Source organism: Xenopus laevis, chromosome 3L (assembly GCF_017654675.1).
Source record: "Xenopus laevis strain J_2021 chromosome 3L, Xenopus_laevis_v10.1, whole genome shotgun sequence".
Taxonomy (NCBI): Eukaryota; Metazoa; Chordata; class Amphibia; order Anura; family Pipidae; genus Xenopus; species Xenopus laevis.
The window spans coordinates 27776606-27800980 of record NC_054375.1 but is presented as its reverse complement, the minus strand read 5'-3'; the positions used below and the strand labels follow the sequence as shown (position 1 = coordinate 27800980).

General features: G+C 37.9%; 1 protein-coding gene across 2 annotated transcripts; it reads right to left on the bottom strand.

The window, feature by feature from the left end:
- Positions 1 to 1473: 1473 nt before the first annotated feature.
- Positions 1474 to 23519, bottom strand: slc23a1.L (solute carrier family 23 member 1 L homeolog). 2 transcript variants are annotated; one of them, XM_041586065.1, is made up of 14 exons: positions 23419 to 23519; positions 19121 to 19243; positions 18255 to 18412; positions 16328 to 16416; positions 15323 to 15390; positions 13232 to 13413; positions 12959 to 13079; positions 10582 to 10738; positions 9098 to 9245; positions 7920 to 8025; positions 6018 to 6147; positions 5723 to 5866; positions 4060 to 4155; positions 1474 to 1782 (listed from the first exon to the last, which is right to left on the bottom strand). In XM_041586065.1, the coding sequence occupies exons 1-14, from the start codon at positions 23506 to 23508 to the stop codon at positions 1541 to 1543; spliced, it is 1854 nt and encodes a 617-aa protein (XP_041441999.1). In that variant the 5' UTR covers positions 23509 to 23519; the 3' UTR covers positions 1474 to 1540. The 2 variants fall into 2 exon arrangements, with proteins under 2 accessions (XP_041441999.1, XP_041442000.1); XM_041586066.1 differs by lacking the exon at positions 4060 to 4155.
- Between the last annotated feature and the right edge of the window lie 856 nt (positions 23520 to 24375).

Here is a 24375-nt window from a genome sequence, read left to right as displayed (position 1 = left end):
TGAATCAGGCTACTGTAGCACAGTGACTAAGCACATTATGCTAAGCATCCTAGGGTCATACCCACCCTGATGACAGGGACAGCTTTTGGACGTCCCCATACGTCTGCACTGACGGGTGGGCCGCTAGCGAAAAGGAGATTTTGGACTCACCGGAAAATTATTTTCTCGTAGGCCTGAACTGTCATGATTTGTGGAGAGGCCACCAAGGCCCAGGCCTAGGGTGGCAGAATTTTAGGGGGCGGCATGCTGCCCAACCATGCTCACATTGGTTCAGAAATACTGGGCATGAGATGATTTTTTTTTTTTAATCTCCTGTGTACCAATCCCCATTGGTCTGGTCGCAGTGATGAAAACTTGAGCGAATAAAACGGAGGGGACAGGGGCGACGAATGACAGCAGACCTATGGGTGCCCTCTGTGTAAATCCAGCCCTGTGAACTGTCTGTGCAGTAAGTCCCACCCAGACTGATTTTCATATGGAAATGGGACCTCTTCTGTCGCTATCATCTCTTTTTGTTGTCTCTTGGTCTTCTTTCTACATATAGTGTCTCCACTGACTTTTCCAAAGGAACTGAGGTGGAGCCAGACCCTATATACAAAGGGAGGGACCAAGAAACAACATTTTTCTGTCCTGCCTCCAAAGGTGAAGGATAACATAACCCTAAACGCCTGCACTGACCATTCGGGCCTACGAGAAAAGGATTTTCCGGTGAGTCCAAAATCTCCTTATTGGGAGTTTTGCATGTTTTTTTTTTCCATTCATTTAATTACTACAGGTATGGGATCTGTTATCCAGTAAGCTCCAAATTACAGAAAGATCATCTCCCATAGACTCCACTTTATTCAAATAATTTAAAAATGATTTAGTTTTTCTCTGTAATAATAAAACATTAGCTTGTAGCCAAACTGAGATATAATTATTCCTTATTGGAAGCAAAACCAGCCTATTGGGTTTATTGTTTACATGATTTTCTAGTAGACTTAAGGTATGAAGATCCAAATTACAGAAAGATCAGTTATCCAGAAAAACCCAGGTCCCAAGCATTTTGGATAACTGGTCCCAAAACACCATTACATTTCTCTGTAGCATCATGAACTCAGCCCTCCTCTCTGTGTATCATGTACATTAGCTCTATAGCTTATGATGTAGTAATTTTCCATACCCTTACTCTTTGCTGAAGAGTTTACTATAATAATTACTAAATAAATCATCCCATCCCACAGTGTATTTAATGTTCATTGAGTTATATTTACCTCTTAACCTTTTATCAAGGCTTTTTGTAATGTCCTTTTTCCCTACTGGTCATATTTCTGCCAGTAAAGAGATGATATTGCAATTACACTTTAATTTCACTTTCCTTTTGATTCATTTATCAGATTTTCTCCTATTTGCTTGAGCCCTATGAGCGTTGAGAATCAAGAGAAATAATAAAATACACATTTGTTTTCTAGAAAAAGAATAGGTAGAAATGAGTTCACTAAAACTCAATTTATTGCACTCATTCAGAAGTGTATATTGTCCCATTTAAAAGTATCAAACCTTAAACTCTAGTGCACTCGTTTTGTTTTACGTTATCGCCGTTTGCCTTGGTTGCTTCAACCTTACCAGAAAGCCGTCTGAATCCTGTGAAAACTGGACAAATTGGGATCTTTTGGAAACAGGGTACATTTTTAACAAACGACATTCCTAATGGAAAATCGTAACTTTTCAGGTCTTCTGATGTTTCACTGTTGGCATTTGCTCCTTGTTTCCATTGCACCAAGCCACGTTCTTCAGGGGTGCCTATATAAAATAAGCGGAGGAACCAAATGGGTTAGGGCAAGTTGGGCTAATGACACATTATTTGCTCATTGTAACATTTCAGTGCAGCTCTTTACCTTCCCATTATTGTGATAATACCGTTATCAATTAAAGGGGTTGTTCATCTTTAAAGGGGAACTCTGGCTTCCAAACCAACATTTGATAAACAGGCCACATAACACAGAAACCCCTAATATACACATTACAGTTACCTGTTTCTTCAAAAAGTATGAATAAATGCTGAAATCTATGCGAAAATGCAGCTGCTTAACAGTTCTTCTCTTTCTGCATCATTTGAAATCCTGGCAGGGAAGGTGGGACTAAACACTGATGTTACAAATTGTAACAACTTCTCCACAGTAGTGATGTGCGGGCCGACCCGACACCCGCGGGTTCGGGTCGACCTTGCACTGCTCCTCAAAAACCACAAATAATAAAAAATTAAAACCAATTGCAAATTGTATCAGAATATTACACGCTATATCATTCTTAAGGTTAATTTATAGACAAACAACCCCTTTAAAATATCAAATCTTAAACGTATAGAAACGGGCTTACAGAGGTTATATATGAGATGGTGTAAAATTAAACTAATTCATAAAAAAAATGTTGTTTTTTTAAAAAAAAAAAAAAAAAAAGCATGTAAAATAAATAAGGATGCACCGAATCCACTATTTGGGATTCGGGCAAATTCACGAATCCTTGGTAAAAGATTCGCCCGAATACCGAACCGAATCTGAAACCTAATTTGCAAATGCAAATTAGTAACAGGAAAGGAAAATGGAAAAAAATTCTTCTTTTGCGATGAAAAGTCATGTGATTTCCCTACCTGCCCCTAATTTACATTTTTTCCCAAAATCAAAGTTTAATGTTCATGTCTTTGGTGAGTCTGTCAGGTAAGTAATACAAGTGCAGCCTCTAAACTGTTAACATTTTACAACATTTAGTTGATACATTTCACAGCAGCATCTCTGGAATATTAGCAACTATTGTATCAATTCTAACAGCTGCCTGTAATGAAACCCAGAGATTCTGCTCAGCAGTGACAAATAAGAAATGTTTTAACTTAATGTATCCATTTAGAATAGTTTACAGGGTCGGCGACCCCCCTCTCAGAGCTGTTTTAGAAGGTGAAAAGGGACACTTTACACTCTAATATTTGAAAAACAGTCACATACAAAATAGAAAGTTATTGGAAAAAGTCATTATTTCTGGTGAACTATCTGGAACTAAAAAAGTGTAGGAAGGTGAACTCCCCTTTAACACCACTAGCAACGACTATATGAACCAAGGAGGCTAGAGTATGGAATATGAATAGATTGAGAGAATACTTTTGCATAAATTGAGCCACTGGCCCTTGAGAGCTGAGGAAAACAGTTGCAATCTTGGAGAAGGCCCCAAACAATAGTGTATGAACCATAGCACCATTTTTTTTTTTTTTGTCCAAGTACATTTATTAATGTTGAACAACATATGTAAATAAAATCTTTTAGTTTGACACTCTAGGTACTTTCATAAAGTGTAAAAAGAAAGCATGCTTCTTTAAAATGTAAGTACATCAATATGTAGGGACCCATAAGACCTTATGTACTTGCTTTGTCCCAGCCCATTGTATGCTCTAGATACCTGGGTTGGATAGTTTCCCCTAATGGTGGAAGAAGGTATGAGCATTTTCTGTTAACTTTAATGTAGTAACTACATTCCTCTAACTCCCTTTTTGGTCTCCACCTCTGAAGCAATACGGCTGTCTGCTGGGGAGCCTGGGACAACAAGGCTGCAGTAAAAAGAGTGCCCTAAGGGGATAGCTCTTTATTGTTATGGATGCACCGAATCCACTATTTTTGATTCGGCCGCACCCCCGAATCCTTTGTGAAATCCTGGATTCAGTGCATCCCTATTTATTGTAAGGTGAGATCAGGGACCTCATTAACGATGTAACCAGTTAGTGATAGAACTAACACTGGTACACACTCTGGGAGAATAAGTTAAGCAGTGTTATCTAGAAAGAGCAGCACTTGGCTCCAACATAGAATTGATAGCTGGAAGTACTTCTCTGTAGGAAATACTGGCCTTAAAGTGAAGGGACCACAGTTTGGAAAAAGACTCATTCTAGAAGCTACTACCTTGGCTTTTATTCCATAACAATATATCTGAAGCTCTGCACATTAATATTGCTGTGACCCATATACCTCATTGATTTTAGTCTACTCTTTATCCTTGTATGCTATATATCCCCATAATGTTTTGTGTTTGCAGTACCTGGCATAGTATTGTCCAGGAAAAATGCGAGGCATCCGCCAACAAACATCTCTGTTGTCAAAAGCACGGTCAGTATTTGATCCAGTTCTATTAAACCTGAAAAGGAGTGAAAATAAAACAGTTGGCACATTAAGTATTTTTTGTGTTTGATAAATTTTAAAAGAATTCCAATTAAAAAGCAAATCTATATTTACGTGTCATGGGATGTTTATGTTGCAGCAAATTGTAGCAAACTAGACATATAGCAGAAAACTTTACTGCCACGTTGGGGCATAACTACAGTGTAAACAGGCCTTGCATCTGCTGGGGGGTTGGAGGTAAGCAGTATAGAGGGGTTATTAACTTTTAGTATGAAATAGAATAGCCAACTTTATGTTTTTATTAGGTTTTTAATTTATTAGCTGCCTTCTTCTGGCTCTTTCCAGCTTTCAAATGGGTGTTACTGACTCCATCTAAAAACAAGCAAATGCAACATATTTGTTTTGATTGCTACATTGTATTACTCTTCTTTCTATTCAGGGCCTCCCCTATTCATATTCCTGTCTGTTATTCAAATCAGTGCATGGTTGGTAGGGTAATTTGGACCCCAGCAACCAATATACTCACAATTCGACTGGGAGGTTATTTAACAAAAAATTGTCATGCCTAATATTCGATCGAATGGTTCCAACCTGAATGTCAGGAAGGCTATTAACATCTCAAAATGGCTTAGCTGACCTCTGCTATTGACTTGTAAATGAATTTGGCAGGTTTTATAAGGCTAATATTCGAAATAGGACTGTTTCCATGGTCGAGGTGTGATAATTCTCATTAAAATTTGCATTAGAATAGGGGGATTAACTCGAAAATTCTAATTTACTAGGGATGCACAGAATGCAGGATTTGGTTCAGGATCGGGGACAGGTAAAGAAATCACATCACATTACTTTTTGTCACAACAGGTAAGTAAATGTTTTCTCTTTCCCACCCCTAATTTGCATATGCAAATTAGGATTCACATTCGGTTCAGTATATAGAACCTTTTTGCGAAGGATTCACGGGTTCGGCCGAATCCAAAACAGTGGATTCAGGGCATCCCGAGAATTTACAACTCAACCCTTGATAAATCTGCCCCTTAATGTTAACATGATTTTCGTAAAGTATGAAGACGTAAGGTATGAAGAACAAAGTTATGGAAAGTTCCTTTATCCAGAACACCCCAGGTCAAAAGCATTCTGGATAACAGGTCCCATACCTGTATCCGGATTATCTTTGCTATTACATGCTTAAGAAAACTGATAAATGATTTTTGTTGCTATTGGTAATTTGTCATGAGAAATCTCACAAAAAACTGAGTTGATAATCCTATGTCAAAGAACCAGAGGCCACCCCTTTAGATCTGAGGAACAGAACTTTCATTTGAAGTGGCTCTTCACAGTGAGGTTGTGGAATGTAGTGATAGCAGGTATATACAGTTTATATCTGTGAGTGTATAGAAAGGTCTGCTTATGCATTGTGTGAACTGGGGTTGATTTAAGAGGGTTGGACTTTTATCTTTTTTTCAATCCAAATTACCTATGTACCTATCAGTCTGTATATTTCTGCATTGCAGTATGGCAAATGCCTACTTTCTAATTTTTGCATGATTTTTTTTTTTTACATGCAACGACAATATTCTACTCACCCGTTTGAATAAAGTTGGGATGGGAGTCCAAGAAGTTTGGTAAAGCTAATCCAAAAAATAATGAAAATCCCAAAACAAATAAATTTCTCGAGGAATTCATGTCGACAAACTGGAGATTTGACAGACCAATTGCAGTTATCATCCCTGTAATGGAACCATACTGTTAATGTTACAAACATTATTAAATACACAGGAGCACAGACATTCTGATGTTTGTGCGAAGCAATGCACAAACATAACATAACTCTGTAAAAAAAAAAACATAACACTCTCTCTTTCTCTCTCTCGTTCTTACCAAATAATGTGCAAAACATTCCACCAAGAATTGGATCTGGAATCGAAGCAAACAGAGCAGTAAATTTTCCCACTGTTCCTAATACAAACATGATTCCAGCACCATATTGTACAACTCTTCTGCTGCCAATCTGTAATAAATACATCAATTAATTTACATTTAATAGCATTTGCTGTTAACTTTAATGTAGTAACTGCATTCAAACTACCTTTTTGGTCTCCACCTCTGAAGCAATATGGCTGTCTGCTGGGGAGCCTGGGACAACAAGGCTGCAGTAAAAAGAGTGCCCTAAGGGGATAGCTCTTTATTGTTATGGATGCACCGAATCCACTATTTTGGATTCGGCCGAACCCCCGAATCCTTTGTGAAATCCTAGATTCAGTGCATCCCTATTTATTGTAAGGTGGGAACAATAAAAAAATCATCCTTGTAAACAGTTTAGGTTAATGTTGGTAAATGAGAATTCAAAGATTTGGAGGCCCATTTACTAACAATCAAATTTAGAATTTTTCCACGAATCTCTCAAAATTTGTGCTTTTCTAATTTTTTCTAAATTCGAGATTTGTTAAGTGTAAAAACCACCGCTAATACAAAACTTTGCAGGTAAAAGTTTTCGAGTTCCTGTAGAAGTCAAATGGTAGCTGCGCAGATCTTTTTGGACCTCTTTAAAATCAATTTTGGACTTTTAGAGGTTTTCATATTTTTTCCCACTAGGAATTGTCACAAAAACTCAAATTTGTAGAGGTTTTCAAGGTAATCGGATTTTTTTAGCGCAGCGTTCAGCGTAATTTTTCATTCATACTTTTTTAATTCAGATTTTTTAATAAATGTCATGACATTCATAATTTTCGAGTTTGAGTTTAGTCGTGGTTCCAAAAGCCTCTAAGACCGCAAAAATGAGTGTTGATACATAGGTTAGAATTCACCGTTTGATAAATACAATTCTAAAAATCCCATAGGAATGAATATACAAGTCATTTGGGTTGAGGAGACACAGATTTAATTAAACAAAAGTAATCCTGGAAATGAATTCCAAACAAGGAATTTACATGGGTTTATCCTATAGGCCGAAGCTCACCCACTGGGCTTTTAAAGCAGAAGCCACACAGTAACTCTATCTAAGCTGATCAGATAACCCTGCACTACACTGATGAGCCTCAAGAAAGACGAAACTGGTCTGTAGTTGGGAATCTTATCAGCTATTATCCTGGCTTCTGCTTTAAAAACCCAGTGGGTAAGCTTCAGCCAATAGGATAAACCAATGTAAATGGGATTTTCTTGCAGCTTGTTTGGAATTCATTCCCAGGATTCCTTTTGTTTATAGGAGTGATAGGAGTGAATAGAAAGTGAGTGAATTTTTTTGTGGTGAGCTCTAATCTCACATTTTGATGAATCTACACCTAATTATACCCTAGATTAGGGGTCCCCAACCTTTTATAGTAACATCTATGTGGACTGAAGGCCTATAGGAGGCTCTTTTTGGCAGTACACCTGGTTTTTATGTAACTAAAACTTGCCTCCAAGCCAGGAATTCAAAAATAATCTCCTGCTTATAGGCCACTAGGAGCAACAGCCAATGGGTTGGTCATGATGTTGCTCACAAGCTACATGTTGGGGATCACTGCCCTAGATTTCTCCTGTAGAACTGTGCATATTGTACAGGAATAGAGAGGATAAACTTCCTACTGTTAAGTCCATGCCCTCATCAGTGATCAATATCATGTAATACCCCTTGGGAACCCCTGTTTCTGGCTTCTTCGACAATTCCAATGCTGAAGGTGGCTAGCCTGGAAATGCAATCAAAAACTGGACCAACAGTAGTAACCTATGTCTATATTTGTATTATATAACATGGTTTTAAAAAACTTAAAACACTGTACTTTGGTTTAATAAAACGGTTACCTTTGTTATACCCAAAACGCCTATATTTGGACTTGATGACGTAGAACCATTTCCAGTTCCAAGTAAACCAGCAATAATACAGCAAATGCCTTCAATAAATATTCCCCTAGAAAACAGAAATTTCTTTTTTAAAGCAGTGTTATTTCTTGTTAGAAAAACTGGTCAATTTAGTGGCATCTGAAACAGTGGTGTCATTTCAGTGTGAATAACCCCTCTATAAAAACAGATGATATAAAAGTAAAAGCCCTTCTTTTCTGACTCCTACAGCTAAATAACTTCCATACCATATCATCTAGAAAAATGAACAAAATCAGACTTTGTCTACACTGAAACTTTTTTTTTTTTTTTTTTGTTTGCTAAATGCAGATTTGGATTTCTTAACAGTTCGTGAGAATCAGCTGTACAGCAAGGGGCATATTTACCAACATTTGGATTTCTATTATTTCACAAATCCATTATTCCAGTTTTTTTTATTTCTCCAAAATTCAAGATTTATTAAGTATAAAAACCATGAAAAACTCTTAATACAAAACTTCAGCAATTAATAGTAAAGTCGTTTTCGGATATTTTTTTTTGCTAGTAATTGTCAGGAAAAACTCAAATTGTTAGTGGTATTCAAAACTTTTAGCACATTGTTCAGTTTTTCTTTTTGCACTTTTTATATTTGGATCTAAATTACAAGCCATTTGTGACTATTGTTTCATTGGAGTTTTAAAAACTATTCAAATTTGAATGTTGATAAATGGTAGATTCTGCTTGCGTTGCTAATTGTGTTCACTGTATATGCTTGTGTTTAAAGATGGACAGTGATTAATTCGTTGCACAAAGCAGTACATTTAGGGGCCAATTTATCAAGCCGTATAAGAAAGCAGCAACCAAATACACCAACATCACAGTGTAAAAAATGTTGTACGTATCAATTTGTTTACTGATTTTCAGTGATCGTTACCTCTGTGTTTAAAATCTGGTGTAATGGAAGCTGCCGTTGAATTTAAGTCCATTTCTTTCTTTTTTTATATCAAGGATATGGATGACTGAATGTTTCACTTACCTTCTAAGCAGCAGCAAAACAACAATAAAATAACCTTTGTTCCAGCTTGAAAAGGCTGCATTATATGGTATTGGTATTTCACATTAAATGTATACTTCTCATAAAATATTAGAGCTGTGTATATTACCTATTTATAGCATGAACAGGTGGCGGAGGAGCTCCTGATAATCGAGCACAAGCATAATAATCTCCCATAGATTCAACAATGCCAGCCAAGGTAGCACTAAACATTCCTAGAACTCCGGCTATTGTTACAGTAGGCAATCCCCATTGGCCTATAATACATTAAAGCATAAAAATTATTTGGTACAGAATTAGAACTGTAGACAGTTGGGGATCTTTTCTTCTAATACGAAAGAAGTAAGGTCTCATGCATTGTATATGTTGGGTGTCAATAATTCATAAAAGATACAGTTTGTTGGGTGTCAATAATTCATAAACAGGAGGCATTTTTCAAATAGAAGATCCAGAAAATTGTTTGTATTAGATGTATGTACCTTTGCTAGTTTTGCAGCCGGTTTTAACTATTTTACTAGCTACACAGATACTAACTGGAGTATTAATATTACCAGTACATTTATTGGAGGCAGGTTTGTAAATGTCTTGTTCCAGTTTCATGTCAAAGATTGTTGAGAACCCATCCACTAATTATATCTGAGCTAGTGGTTTCTAGCAACACAAAACAAAATAAAAAACACAAAAGTACTAGAACACCTAGGTAATTGTAACAATAATAGTTAATTTGTTTATTGCAACATTGCAATGTTTGTCAGCAAAGCAAATCATTGCACCATATGATCATTACTTCAAGGGGTTGACTGGGACATTACAATTTCAGCTCAGAACTGTTACTGTTCTTATTTTACACCATGGAAAATAAATGTAAATGCATTAAGGACCACCCTATGTGGCTTAAATCAGATGTAAGGAAAGCAGTTGAGTAAAATCATTTACAGTGCTAAGTCAGATGGAATGGATGGAATAGACCAGCAATTAAGAGAGCAAAAAGCTAAAATAAAAACAAATTGCTTGATTTGCAGTAGACTAGTGGTCCCCAACCAGTGGCTCGTGAGCAATATGTTGCTCATCAACCTCTTGGATATTGTTCCCAAGGGCCACAAACTAGGTGCTTATTTTTAATTCCTGCATTGGAGTTAAGTTTTGGTTGCATTGAAACCGGATTTGTGGCCAAACAAAGCCTCTTGTAGGCTGGCTGCTAATCCACATGGGGGCTACCAAATAGTCAGATATATCTTATATTTGGCACCCCGAGGAACATTTTTGATGCTTGTGTTGCTCCCCAACTCTTTTTACATTTGAATGTGGCTCAGGAGTAAAAAAGGTTGGGGATCCCTGCAGTAGACCCTTCCAATGGACACGGCATCCACTGAGATAAGGAGAGGAAGTTTTATTTTAAGATGTGGAAAGTATTTTTTTATTTTTTTATAACTGAGATGTGATGTTGTGGATGTAAGAAAATGAGAAAAAAACTGTTACATTATGTCATATTCTTATCTGTTAAATACTTATGTATGATGAAATTCTGATAAAAACTTATATAAAATGGTGTTCGGTATCAAAATATCTAGCCAGTGGTAGAAATAGACTTACATGGATATGGAAAACGAAACCATGGGGAACTTGTCATTATTTCACCCCTTGCATCAGTTCTGGCGCTATAGCCATATGTTTTCTCCTCCGTTGGAAATATACCACTTAGCGTTAAAATGTAGCACAGCAGCCAAACCACCATAATGGCCATTATAATCTACAAAAGGGAGTAGGAGAAATAGAGTGATAGAGAGAGATAGGTTAAGTAAAGCTCATATTTGTTTGTGGAAGGCCCCAGTGTGGAAATACCGTTGGACCCTATTTCACAGAAAATGACTATAAAATAAATTCATATTTTTAACACAGCAAACACCTAGGTACTATGCCAAATTAGGCTTTTTGACTGATGCTTTCAGCAAAAGGAACCAGCTACTGTCAACATGCCTCTATCCACCTGTCACTGCTTCCTATAATGTTCTATAAACCGATGAAGACAGATGGTTCTCATGTATACTCTTGGGCATCCCCCTTTTAGAAAAGGAACATTTTTCTTCTATATAATTCCAATGCCTTTGTAGAGATGTTGCAGAAGGTTCTTTTTCATGTCCCAAGTTATGCGAGTGTACCTCCCTTCTACTCGGCTACATCTAAAAAGGGGATGGTGTATCTGTCAAATTCCACATTGACCTTTTTGGAACTAACTTATTACACCCACAATGTCCATCAAATCATGCTGGGAGCCCCACCACACCATAACGATGTTGAAGATAAGGGAAAGCCCTATTGTTCCTCAGTATAGCCAGCTACTGTATTTCATGGGGCCGTCTCCATTAGTGATGTACGGGCTGGCCCTATACCAGCGGAACCCACAGGTCAGGCGGGTCCAGGCCTACCTCCGCACACCATTTGCAGGTGAATTTGGTAATTTTGGTAAATTCTGCTTACATAATAAAATCACACACTGCTCACTAGAGAAAATTCGCCAGAAATCCCATCCACTCATCACCAATTTACAGGCGTAGAGGACAATTCTTTAGCGAAAGAGTACATCCCTAGCAAAGTTTCATTCCATTACTCCACAAATTCTTTGCCAGCTTAGACCTCATGGTCGGAGCGGCCCTGCTACTACTCCTGGGCTTCCTCCTTGGTCCGGACTACTCCCGCTGGGAGCCGATAGGCCCCCTGACACCATTGCATACATGTCCAGGGATTTAAAGTGGACATGACAATTACAAGCGAATGCCTGTCAAGATAAGGATTCCATCAAAAGGCTTATATGCTTGCATATACACAAATGTGTCTCTTAAGGTCAATAAGCAAATCAAAAGAGGATTTATATACAGTCATAACAAAAAGTTTTGGAACCCCTCTTAAGCAAAATTACAAGGGTACCCAAATTTTTGCACAGCCAGTTTTTCACATTTGATTTAATTTCATACAACTGAATACTGCTTCACTAAAAATGTTTGTTCAGAAAACACCCCAGTACTCCTGGGAAATGAAAGATCCCAAACTTTTTCATATGACTGTGTATATATATATATATATATATATATATATATATATATATATATATATATATATATTATATATATATATATAGTAAGTCCGACCTGGTGCACTCACAGCTACATATCCACTGCCTGGGTGCTGGTCAAAATAATCAGTGTCAAGAACAGACCGCACGCCAAGGACTTTTCAAGAGGACAGCCCGAGAGATGGCGCCGAAACGTCGAAATAAAATATAACTTTTTTCACATTTGAAAAGTCCTTGGAGTGCGGTCTGTTCTTGACACTTTGTTGGAGTATATATTTATATATATATATATATATATATATATATATATATATATATATATATATATATATATATATATATATATATATATAAATATTAAGGGCTAGCATGGCAAGGCAGTAATGTGTTGGACAAGGCAGAGACATTGTAGAGGACTATCTGAAATCAACTGAACAACTAGAAAACCAACAGTCACTTACCTAATTTGTACATTTTAATTTAAATACTGATCCAGCCCCTGGATCAGTATTGTCCTAAAAGCTAGTTTGAATAAGCCTGTATTTTCTCCTTTGCTAAAAAGCCATTCAACCCTTGCTTATGAAATGATCTATTGTTATTAAATTATGGGATGCCACTTTGGACCAACAGTCATGAAAGTGGATACATTATAAAAATACCACAAGAAATGACTTTATAAAATGTATCAGACTTTTAAAAAATGGCTCTCGGTCCATGACTATATTTTTGAAATCCTGCTACACAGCATTCCAATTATTCTGCAGTGATAAGTAGTGATAAGTAATATATGACAAAACATCCTCTGGGATTAATCTGCACTCTTGGGTTTGTTTTATTGTCTCTATATATATATATATATATCATGTGTGTACTTCATAATATGGCTATATTTGTCCTTACCGGAAACATTTTGAAGATTTGTATCTTATATATCTTTAGGCCTTCTCCATATTTATAACCAGGAACACGGAAAGTTACATTTCTCAGGTACTGTGCAAACATTATAATCAGTGTCAGTGACCTAAAAATAGATGATTTTTTAAAATTAATATTACATAAATTACATTCAGCAACACATTGTAAAATAATTTATATATACATTTTTTATTCTAGCAATTCTAGATCAGTAAAAAAAAAATGAAATTACATTTATTCTGGAAAAAGAATGCTTACAGTATTGAAATGCCCCAGTGAGAGCCTGCTCGTTGTCCTGCTGCTTCAAACACAGAAAGTCCTATCAAGGAAATTGTTGGTGCAACTGTGAGAGGTCCAATGTAATTGAGGAGTGCTCCAGGTAAGCCACTTAGTCCAACAAGAACTTCAAGCACACTTGACACTATGATGGCACCTTGAATCTACATTGTATGAGAAAGATACAGTATTGCATATTACAGCATGCACATAAATCTGCATTTGTCACTTGTTTATTATAATAAGTAGTGTTACCACCCTTTTAGTTTTTATATAGATAGTCTAATTTTGTTTGATGCTGTGTATTTTTGGAAAGGCTCTCCCAAGCAGACAGATAAAAGCATATAGACGAGACAGTCATTTATCAACACTAGGCAGTAACCCATAGAAGCCAGTTCGTTTTTCAGCCAGCTCCATGAAGACTAATGAAAGCAAACATTTGATTGGTTGCCATACATTAATACCAAGGTACACGTTTGGTTTACCCCAGGATACCATATTATTTTTGGAAAGTACACATTCATGCAATTCTAATGGATAACCATGTCTTTCTACTCCAAACTACCGAGTCTCTCTAATGTCACAGAACTCTGCTCTACCTATGACTGGATCTGATCACATATTATGCTACATCATTGATCTGTAAGTATTAAACCTCTGTTGTGGTTTCAATATACAGCAGGAGGTATAGTTGCGAAACACCCTCTCCCTTTTCCCTTTACTTAGCAAGGACCCATCTAGGTAAAAGAGTCCAGTGTTACACCAGTTTGTCTCCCATAAACAGAAAATGCCCAGTTCTCATTACAAAGGTATTACACCTGAACCATCTCATAATGGGCAAAAGCGAAGTGCTCTCTCAAGACCATCGCAACCTTATTGTTTCAAAACATACTGATGGCATTGGTTACATGCCTATTTCTAAGCTTCTGAATGTTCCAGTGAGGGCCTGCTGTAGTACAGTATTAATAAATATGGCTGGGCCTGGGCTCATTGTTGGCTGCTGGCACAGGTACAGACGGGGGGGGGGGCGCTGATTAGGGTGCCAAACTACCTTGGCCCGGCCCTGGAGAAATGTACCAGGGCATTCTTGATAAGCATCTGCTGCCATCTATTAGGATGCTGAAGATGAAACGAGTGTGGACAATTCAGCAAGACAATGATCCTAAACACACAGCCAATGAGACTCTCAATTGGTTTCAGAGAAAGAAAATAAAGTTGCTAGAATGGCCCAGTCAATCACCCGCCTTAGAATTTAATGTCTATGGAAAGAACTGAAGCTCATATTTCTTAGTAGAGGCACCCTGGAACCTTCAAGATTTGAAGACAGTTTGTGGGGAAGAATGTGCCAAAATCACACCTGAGCAATACATGCAACTAGGCATCAAGGTGTCTTGAAGCTGTCATTACCAAAAAAGGATTTTCTACTAAGTATTAAATATTAAGTGTGTTCGATACTTATTCCCTGCGTCATTCCCAGGCCCGGATTTGTGGAAAGGCCACCAAGGCCCGGGCCTAGGGCGGCAGGATTTTAGGGGGGCAGCATGAAGCTCAACTCACCCACATTGGTTCAGAAAGTCTGGGGCTGATCATGAGATACAATGGCTGATACATTAGATAGCTTTAAAAATGGGTTGGATGGCTTTTGGCAAGTTAGGGAATACAGGGTTATGGAAGATAGCTCATAGTACAAGTTGATCCAGGGACTGGTCCGATTGCCATTTTGGAGTCAGGAAGGAATTTTTTCCCCCTCTGAGGCAAATTGAAAGGCTTCAGATGGGTTTTTTTGCCTTCCTCTGGATCAACTGGCAGGCAGGTTAAAAAAAGTTAAAAGGTTGGTCATTTCACTTTATTACACATGACTTAATTAATGGGCATATTTGTTTGGATTTCTTGTTAACGACATCTGGTGCAAATTTTATGTCAGTAGCCCCATTAGAAATATATTTACTGAGAAAACCGTTGACATGTTCAATACTTTTTTTCCCTGCTGTATATACATTTACCATCAATGACTAAACTTTTCATTAAGTCACTGCCAGAAGGAATAATATGTACAGAATATTATTACCTTACCTCTCTAATTCTTGGTTGCCAGATATGTGAAGTGTTAAAAGGCGCAGTCCCATTTCCATAAATTTGTTCTGTTTGTTAATAAAAAGAAATACATTTTATTTACAGTTGCATATATTTGTTTTAAAGAAGCATTAAAAACAAACTAACTCTTACTACATTAAAAACTGCATATAGTTAAAGTTCAACTATTCTTTTGTCACTAATTCTATTATTGATTTGATTAATGGTAAACCTTTGCCATAGTCATATTAGTGCTGTAAAACCCAGCTCCATTTCTAGTGCAGGAGCCACCTGAGGCTGCAATGCCATACCCCTCACCCCAGCTCTCTGCGCTAGCAGGAAGGGTAATTGTGCTCTCTTGCACTAAATTTATGGTTTGAAAACTCCCTTATTGGCACAGTGCCCCTGGTAAAACCTTACAATTACAATGGTCAGGTCACAGACTTCTGGCATGATGATGATGATGATGCTAAGTAACTGTGGTCTATTGACTCCACATATTAGTCACCTTATTTCAGATGTTCTTTGGAGTTGATGTCAGGCAAGCAGTTTAAAGAACTACTCTTATTGTTGCTCTCATCTTTATAAGAGGTGATATAGAGCATTTCCCTAACTACAATCCTCCAGTTGAAATTCCCTAGGTGTTTAAAATAATATAATTAAGGCACTGTGGAATTTTTTTTCTGCTTTGACTAGCAAATGCGGCACAACAATATTTTCCCATTTTGGAGAGCTGTATTTTCTGTCCCACTGTATCCCAAGGTCTGTAATTAGAAATTAAACCACAATCAACATATTTTTATAGATAAGAAAGTGCACTGGTGAATCCATAACATGAATGTGAAGGCACTATGGTGAAACAATGAGATAAAGCTCTTTGGTGCAGAAGGCTACTGCATGTGTAGGGTCTGATTCTCAACCTGCAGTTTTCAACAGGCCAAATATCAGCCCCACGTGGCAATAGCCTTAGTGTTTAGCAAAGAAACAACATGCAGAACAGCTTACCCTCAGGTGGACATTTCCATTTTTCGAGGGATAAAATTGCTCTAGCTGGAACCAAAAAAGCAAAAGCACTTGCCTGAAATATTGGCAGCCTGCAATTATAAAACAATTCTATCAATTAACAAAATTCGCAGACAATGAGCATGTTGATGATAAACACTTGTATTGAGACACACCTAAAAACTATGCACTGGTATTTCAAAACATTATATTTCTTGTGTACAAATGTGTTTTACAAACAAAGCATGAACTGTAATTATTATTTTTTATGTATTTAGGGGGTTTATTGTAATGAGGTCACAAGCTACAAGGAGTGTTCTCCCTGTACTGGCGTTGTTTTTCCACTTGGGTGTTTTCCACACTAGCGAAATCATACAGCAGAGATATATTTGACAAATAGGTGTTCCTCTGCAGGAAAAGGCAGGAGTTAAAGGAACAGTAAAACCAAGAAAAGTGTATCAAAGTAATTAAAACATAATAAAATCTGATGTGTAGGCATGTGGGCTGCTATTCTTCAAGTAGAGAAAAGGCCCAGGTTACATAGCTGATAACAGATAAGCCTGGAAAAACCACCATGCTGTTCTACAAAGCTTATCTGTTATCTGCTATGTAACCTGGGCATTTCTACTTTTTTTCCAACTTGAATGGCTGCCCCCATGGCCACACAGAAGCTTGTTTTTATTTAATATATAGTCTTTCTGAAGCAAACACAGAACTTTTACCAGCATACAGGGCAGCAGTACATTACATTTTAATTACTTTAATGCACTTTCCTTTTTTGGTGTTACTGTTCCTTGTATGTTAGAAGTGCTTGTCTATAAGAATCCTAACATCCTTCAGATGAGTGGTACAACTGCTTCAATCCAGCAGCAGAGAGAGGAAGGGTTGCTATTAATCATGTGTGCCTAGGGAGGAGGTAAACAAAAATGTAGCCCTTACAGAAACAAAATGTCTAATGAAACTATATCTTTGTGTGTGCATGGAAGGGACCTTAGACTAGTGTTCCTAGATCATGATAAAAATCTGGGACGCTTCTAGAAAATCCAGTTAGATGGGCTGCACATCTAGTTTAGCCTAGAAGCAGTAGTTTCAATGAGAGCCTTGAAAATGACTAGGAGAGGACCTGAATGTAAAAAAAAATACACTGTAGCCTCACAGAGCAATAGTTTTGGGCTGCTGGGGTCAGTGACACCCATCTGAAAGCTGCTAAAAACAGGACATGCTATAACTTAAAGTTCTGCAGCAGGTCGGGTACCCGCGAGTTACCCGCAAAAAAAGCAGTAATCTCCGGAATGAGGGTAGGATTTTCAAGTGCGGGTTTAGATGTGGGTTACGGGTCTGGGGGTTGCCGGTCTGATCGAAATTTCTTATCTTATGTTATATTGCCTATATTTTAGTCCTTTTATAATTTTACAAAACGTGTTTCTGTCCCCGCCCACTTTTGATGATGCCACTTCCAGTTTGCAGCAACATCACTTCCTGTTTGATGGTGTTGAGCAGGTTGCGGATAAGGCAGTCGGGTAGTGGATCAAAGTGGGTAAATATGCTGGTTACATTTCGGGTCGCGGGCTGCGGGTTCGGGTCAGGTTTGGGTCTTAGAAATTGTTTCTGTGCAGTTAAAAGGTGAGTAATCCCTTTAATGCAAATTCTTGATTTGCTGTTTTCCAACAGTGTTTTACCATTTTAAGTGCCCCATGATGTAGAGTCTTTCTTTTGGGGATAAAAGCTCTTTTGTTCTGCTGTGCTCCCAGACAGAAAGCAAAGGAATGTCTCCGGCCCCTAGTCAATGAAGTGAAGTAAGTAACAAGTGACTGCTGGGTCCCAGCCTTCAATGCAGAAGTGCCACCTCACTTTATGGTAGAAACGCCCCCCCCCTTTGCCCATTAAATATATATAAAAAAAAAAAACATTGTAAACAAAAACTATATACCTTATGCCAATTGTTGTTTGGATGAATGTTGTGATTCCAACACAAGTAAATATGGTTCCAATAAGCTGACTCACAGTCTGTTGATCATTCCCAATACACAGGGCATTTGCCAGTAGAAATGGTATGGCTATTGTGGCACTGAAACACGTCAAGTAATGCTGGGAAAAAAAAGTTATACACTATTATGGTTTCCGTTGTCAGTGTTATTTTCTTATATTTGTTCAATTTTAAATACTTTTCAGTTCTGTTAAAGACTTCTCATTTTACAAGAGGAACCTATGCACTTCAGAGTTTAACACCCAGGTAAGGAATGCGGTGGACCGGCAGGGGAATTACAGGGTTATTTACAACCACAATATATAGTGCATATCGGGCTGACAAGATTAACCCATTAACTCATTGCCATAGGCACACATGTAATAATAAAGCTTTGAAGGGCTACCTGCATTTGTAATTCCTCTGCAATGAACTCTGTGTAACTTAATTGAAATAATTTTTCAATTGTTAACTTTACATAATTAAACTGCCTACTACAATTGCCTTTTAGCCTATTTCAGCTGGTGATTTAATTTCCTATAATTCTTTGTTTTAATTTTGTAGCAGAGTACAGTTATAGATTCTGTGAGTTGTTAAAGCGATACCAACACGTTCCCATAAAAATCATAGGAACGTGTCAGTATCAAGTAGGTGCTGCACCCGCAATATTTCCCCTCAAAGCCACCCCCAGCCCTGTTAACCTGCGTTAACGCGACCCTCCGACACAGCTTAAAGATCTTCTGTGCTGTTTCAGTGACATTGGGGGCATGGAACATGTCGGTATCGCTTCAACAGCTATTAGCTTAGCTATGAGTTTATAAAAAAAATACCTGTAATCCAAGGAAAATGCATAGATACCATGGTGGAACATCTTCAATCTTGTAGAGCATTTCATGTTCATCTTTTTCATGGACATCTTTTGTAAACTGTATTTCATGGTGGTTATTTTCTTTCTGTCAGATAAAAATAAAATGTTGTGAGTTCTATTAGATACAATACTAGGGTTCGTTATTTCCTATTTGAGCAGAATAACCTACTTGCCCCATAGAATATATTTCAGCAGTGTTTCTGGAAGATTAGCCATCTATGGCGGCTGCTGCTATGCCATTCCTCCAGCGCTTACCTTTGCTATGCCAGAAGCAGTCCGGGGTGTGGGTCACATCGCTAATGGGAAAGCGCAATTTTGCTCTCTTGCATTAAATTCAGCTCTTAAAGTTACTTATTTTGTAAGAGGGCGACCCAAATGTTGTAATTGATTTGTGGTTGAAAGTTGATTGAATAATGTGTGTAATGTAATTGGCCACCAGGTGGTGCTCAAGGATAAAAATGTGTCATTTATTCCCCCAACAGCAGAGGGAGCCCAGAGTGCTAGATGGTATAAAAGGAGGTCACACCCTAGAGTCAATGTATTTAATGGGAGGATACTAAAGGGGTATAGTAATAGTAAAGGGGTGCACCGGATTACAGAGACGGGAAGGCTTGGCGGAGTGGTAAAGGGGTGCTAAGGTGCACCGGATTACCGAAGCAAGCAGTGGAGGAGTCCGGTGTCCGGCTTATCCCTGAGATCTGGGATAAGCCTTAAGGAAACTGTGGTGGAAACTAAGGTGAGCTATGGCAAGAAATTTAATGTTGCTTGAATGCTGTAAAACCGCAAGGGTGACTGTTTGAAATTTTTGTGATTTTAAATAAACCAGAAATATTTTTATTTAAAATTATTCTGACTTGATATTGTTCCTGTAAGTGGTTAACAGCTGGAGGCCCCCCCCTACAAGTTTCCATGGGGTTACATTTTTGCTGCTCCTGGTAACCTGTTCGGCACTGCCACCTGAGGTGAGTTTTTCAACTTGCCTCATTGGCACAGCACCCCTGTAGACAATTAAAAGCTCTTAAACTCCACACCCCAGCAGGTAAACAGCTCATTCTAATGTTAGGTTACATAAACTGTTTTTACAAGAATAGAGTCAAAAACAGCAAAAGCAATGAGCAAACAGTTATTATTAGAGTTGCTTGTATTTTTTATGGGATGTTAATTTTAAAAGTTCACCATTAAATGATTACTCATTAAATGCTGATTATGTTTCTATGGGTTACTAGACAAATATAACATACCTCCCAAAATTTTGGAAATAGAAAGAGGGACAAAAAGATTTGCCGAGCGGTAAAACTTTTTTTGACCATGCCCATTTTTGTGGCTACACCCCCTAAATACCATGTACATTTTACAAAATTTGGCAGTTTTTGGAAGTTTGAACACATTTCTGTCTTTTTTATGTGTTATTACAGTTTTGCTAATGAAGGTGAATTGCCCTTTAAGCTGCAAGTCACAATTTCCCCAAGAGATCTGTTTATCTTAAATTGTTACAATAGCTTCTTTGCTTATGTTAAATTGTTATGTTTATATTAATATATAGAAGTATCTAAATGCACCTGCTGAATGTTCTTGGCTCTCATTTCTGGCTGTTCAGTGCAGGAGATCAAAGAGAAAGTTGGGACATTTCAGTAACAAACCCGAGTTGAGCTGTCAAAATCGGGACTCTCCCGCGAAAAAACGGGATGGTTGGGAGGTATGATATAAGATTGTGTATGAGATCATTGCCTATGTAATTTAACAATGGGGACCATTGTGGACTTCACCATATCATGCACTTAGTAAAAAAGCCCTAGTATGTCTATGCTGAAACAAACAATGCAAAAAATATTCAGATCTTGGATTTAATTAATGTTACTAAATAACAAAACCTATAACAAAATGGAACATTGTGCTCACCACTGAACAATTAAAAAAAATCTGTCTATGTATAACTTTATTTATAAAGCACTACAAAGATACACAGCGCTGTGCAATCTTTCAGTATGCACAACTACACATGGAGAACATGTACTATAATACATGCAATAAATAATTATAACTACACAGAGATTAAGTTAACATAAAATGCCTTTATTGAAGTGTAGGGGAGCTATGTACACTTGTCTTTCCTCTGTGTGTAAGGAGGGGGAGGAGTCTCCACCCATGTGAGCTGACAGGAAGAAGGAAGTGCTGCAAAGGAAGTGCTCTTCTCAAGGAGAAGCAGCAGAGTGAAAGCAAGGTGCTGTAAGGTCCTACATATTACTATGTTTGTGAAAAGTCAGTAGGGAGCCCCAGTGCAGAAAAACACACTCTATTTAGGATGTGGAAGGAAAGGTTGTCCTTGTCAGGACTGCCACATAAGTGGGGATTCCCCACTGTAGCTCAGAGATAAAAACCATCTGAAATATTATGTAAAGTTGCTCCTGGCTGTCAGGCTGTATGTATCAGTTTAAGGGCCACTGGAATTATTATTTTACTAGTTATTTTACTAGCCCTTGAAGTGAGAGACATGGTGTGCCCTTACTGTATCTGTGAGACAGTATGGCTTCTATGACTGGGGAGAGTCTGTAGTAAGCTGCCACTCTCAGGTGGACCCAAAGCAGACCCACTGCTACTGCTGCCAACACCTAAGGATGTGCTACAATACTAAACTTCCAGTGAAAATAAGCATTCTCCTCCCCAGTGGTGATTCTGAAGCAGGAGCTGCCTGAGGTGGCTCCTGCAATGCCGCCCCCCTCGCCTCCCAGTGCTTAACTTTCCTGCACAGCAGGGAGTCATGGGGGAGGGGTCCGCACCACTAGTTCAGATAGAGCAGTTGCACTCTCTCGTACTAGAAAAGATACCAGGAGCGACTTTTTTACCGCCCCGTCAACCTGGTCAGCGAGGCTTCAGGCAAAGCCCCATCCACTGCTGCAATCCAGCACTACAATTTTATGTGCACTGCGTGCAGAAAAATTAACTACCGCCAATTAGTTAGATTAAAATAGTTATTGGCAAAAAAAAAACATTTAATAAATGCAGTGTCCTGCAGTGTTGCCTTTAGATGCCAATTAGACCAGTCCCTGCATCACCTTTGCGCTGATGAAAGGTATTTTCCATAACCCTGTCTTTTCTCACTTGCTAAAAATGCCATCCAACCTCTTCTTGAAGCTAATGTATCTGTCACTGATTCAGGGGGAGAATTCCACACAGCTCTCACTGTATCTTCTCTTCTAATCTGAATGAATGACTGATAAATTACTTACTACATATATAATTGTCATGTATACAAATAATTAAGTTTCTGTTATTGCTCCAGGTTTTTTAGTAGTCTGGAAACACAGCACCAAGATACCTAAAGCAGTGTACAACAGATTTTAATATTAATAACCTGACAAGTACTTATAGCAGGGTTTGTTAGGGATAGTAGCCTGGTATCTGATATTGGCCAATAGAAAAAAAAAAGAGAGCCGAAACCTTTCCTATCAGTGCTTAACACCACAGGGTGGTTCAGAGAGCATTAGCTTTTTCTTCAGGTGTTGTTCTGCCAACTGGAATAAGGTCAGGGGGTGGCCCCTCCACCGCCTGAGGCAGCAGCAGTTGCTGCTGCCCCCCCCTCCTCCGGAAATTCGCTCTTAAAGTACCAGGAGCAGCATTTTTTCTGCCCCTGGTACCTAGTGGGGCGCTGCCGGCTTAGGCGACAGCCTCAACTCGCCTCATTGGCGAAGCACCCCTGAATAAGGAACATGTGCCACTGAGCTGAGAGAGCCTAAAAGTGACTTAGAAATAAAGCACAGCTAGATAAAGCATGTAACGTAGGTAAAAAGGTTATTTTCTTTCTTTTTAACAACACTGAGAAACTGGTTTAGTGCAGTCCTCTCTGTTGTGGTTTTTTTTTTGCCATATACTGTAAAAGGCAAGTAGATGATGGCACTTGCAGGGAACACATATGTTAGAATTTCCTGAATTTGCCATAGACAGTGAATTTCAAATGAATACAAATTGAAAGGGGTTAAAAGCAAGGAAGGGAGATGTGAATGCTAAGATTCTTCCCGAATGATGTTGGTCAAAACCTTGTTTGAGTGTGTCATAGTCCTTACGAAATGAAACTAGCGATTCCAACATAACCATACCCCAAAACACTAGTCTAACACTAGTCTCAATTACCTTCCTTCCAAAAAAACAGTATAATGCAATAAACAGTGAATTTCATGCTAAACAATGGTTTAATCAAATGCTTATATGTGCAAAAAAAAATGTCATGATATATATATTTTAGATGATGATAATATTGCTCACCTTGGTTTTCTGTTCTTCTGACACCATTTTTAGCATACAGTGTGCCACCCAATTGTGAATGTCTGTCTTTGCTAAATTAAATACACTCATGGAGTTTACTAACTTTCTTCTTTTTTCTTTCTGTTTACTCAGCAACAGACATTTTCATAGATAACTTGTTAACAATCGGTAGTAAAAAATTAGCTACACAAAGTTTGGGTAATAATTCATGTTGTTAATATACAACAGAGAACTGTGCATTGTTAAGGATCCATTATATGAACACTACTCCTCCTGTAACAGTAGGTGGAGCAATATAGCTAAAACCGGCAAGTTTTCTTGCAATTTATGAACAGATTACACATAAATAACCGTAAAAATGTGGATGGCCAGCCTACAATAAAATACATAACCCCCATAGATGTTTAAAGGCCACTAATAATGTGAAAATTTCCTCATAGCAAGCATTTTCCACATACAATATATCAAAATATAAACTAGAAAGGGGTTCAGATATAACAGTAACAGTGGCAAAGTAAGCCTTTTCCAATCTGCTTTTGTTAAAGTGCTTGTTCACCTTTAACTTAACTGTTAGTATGATGTAGAGAGTGATATTCTGAGACAATTTGCAATTGGTTTTCATTTTTTGAGTTATTTAGCTTTTTATTTAGCGGATCTCTAGTTTACAAATCTGGCTGCTAGGTGCAAATTACCCTAGCAGCCATGCAATGATTTGAATAAGAGAAAGGAATATGAATAGGTGAGGTCTGACTAGAAAGATGAGTAATAAAAAAGTATCAATACATTTGTAGCCTTATAGAACAGTTGTTTTTTAGATGGGGTCAGTGACTCCCATCTGAAAGCTGGAAAGAGTCCGAAGAAGAAGGCAAATAATTAAAAAAAACTATAAAAAAGAAAAAAATTAAGGCCAAATGAAAAGTTGCTTAGCATTATTCATTCTATAACATACTAAAAGTT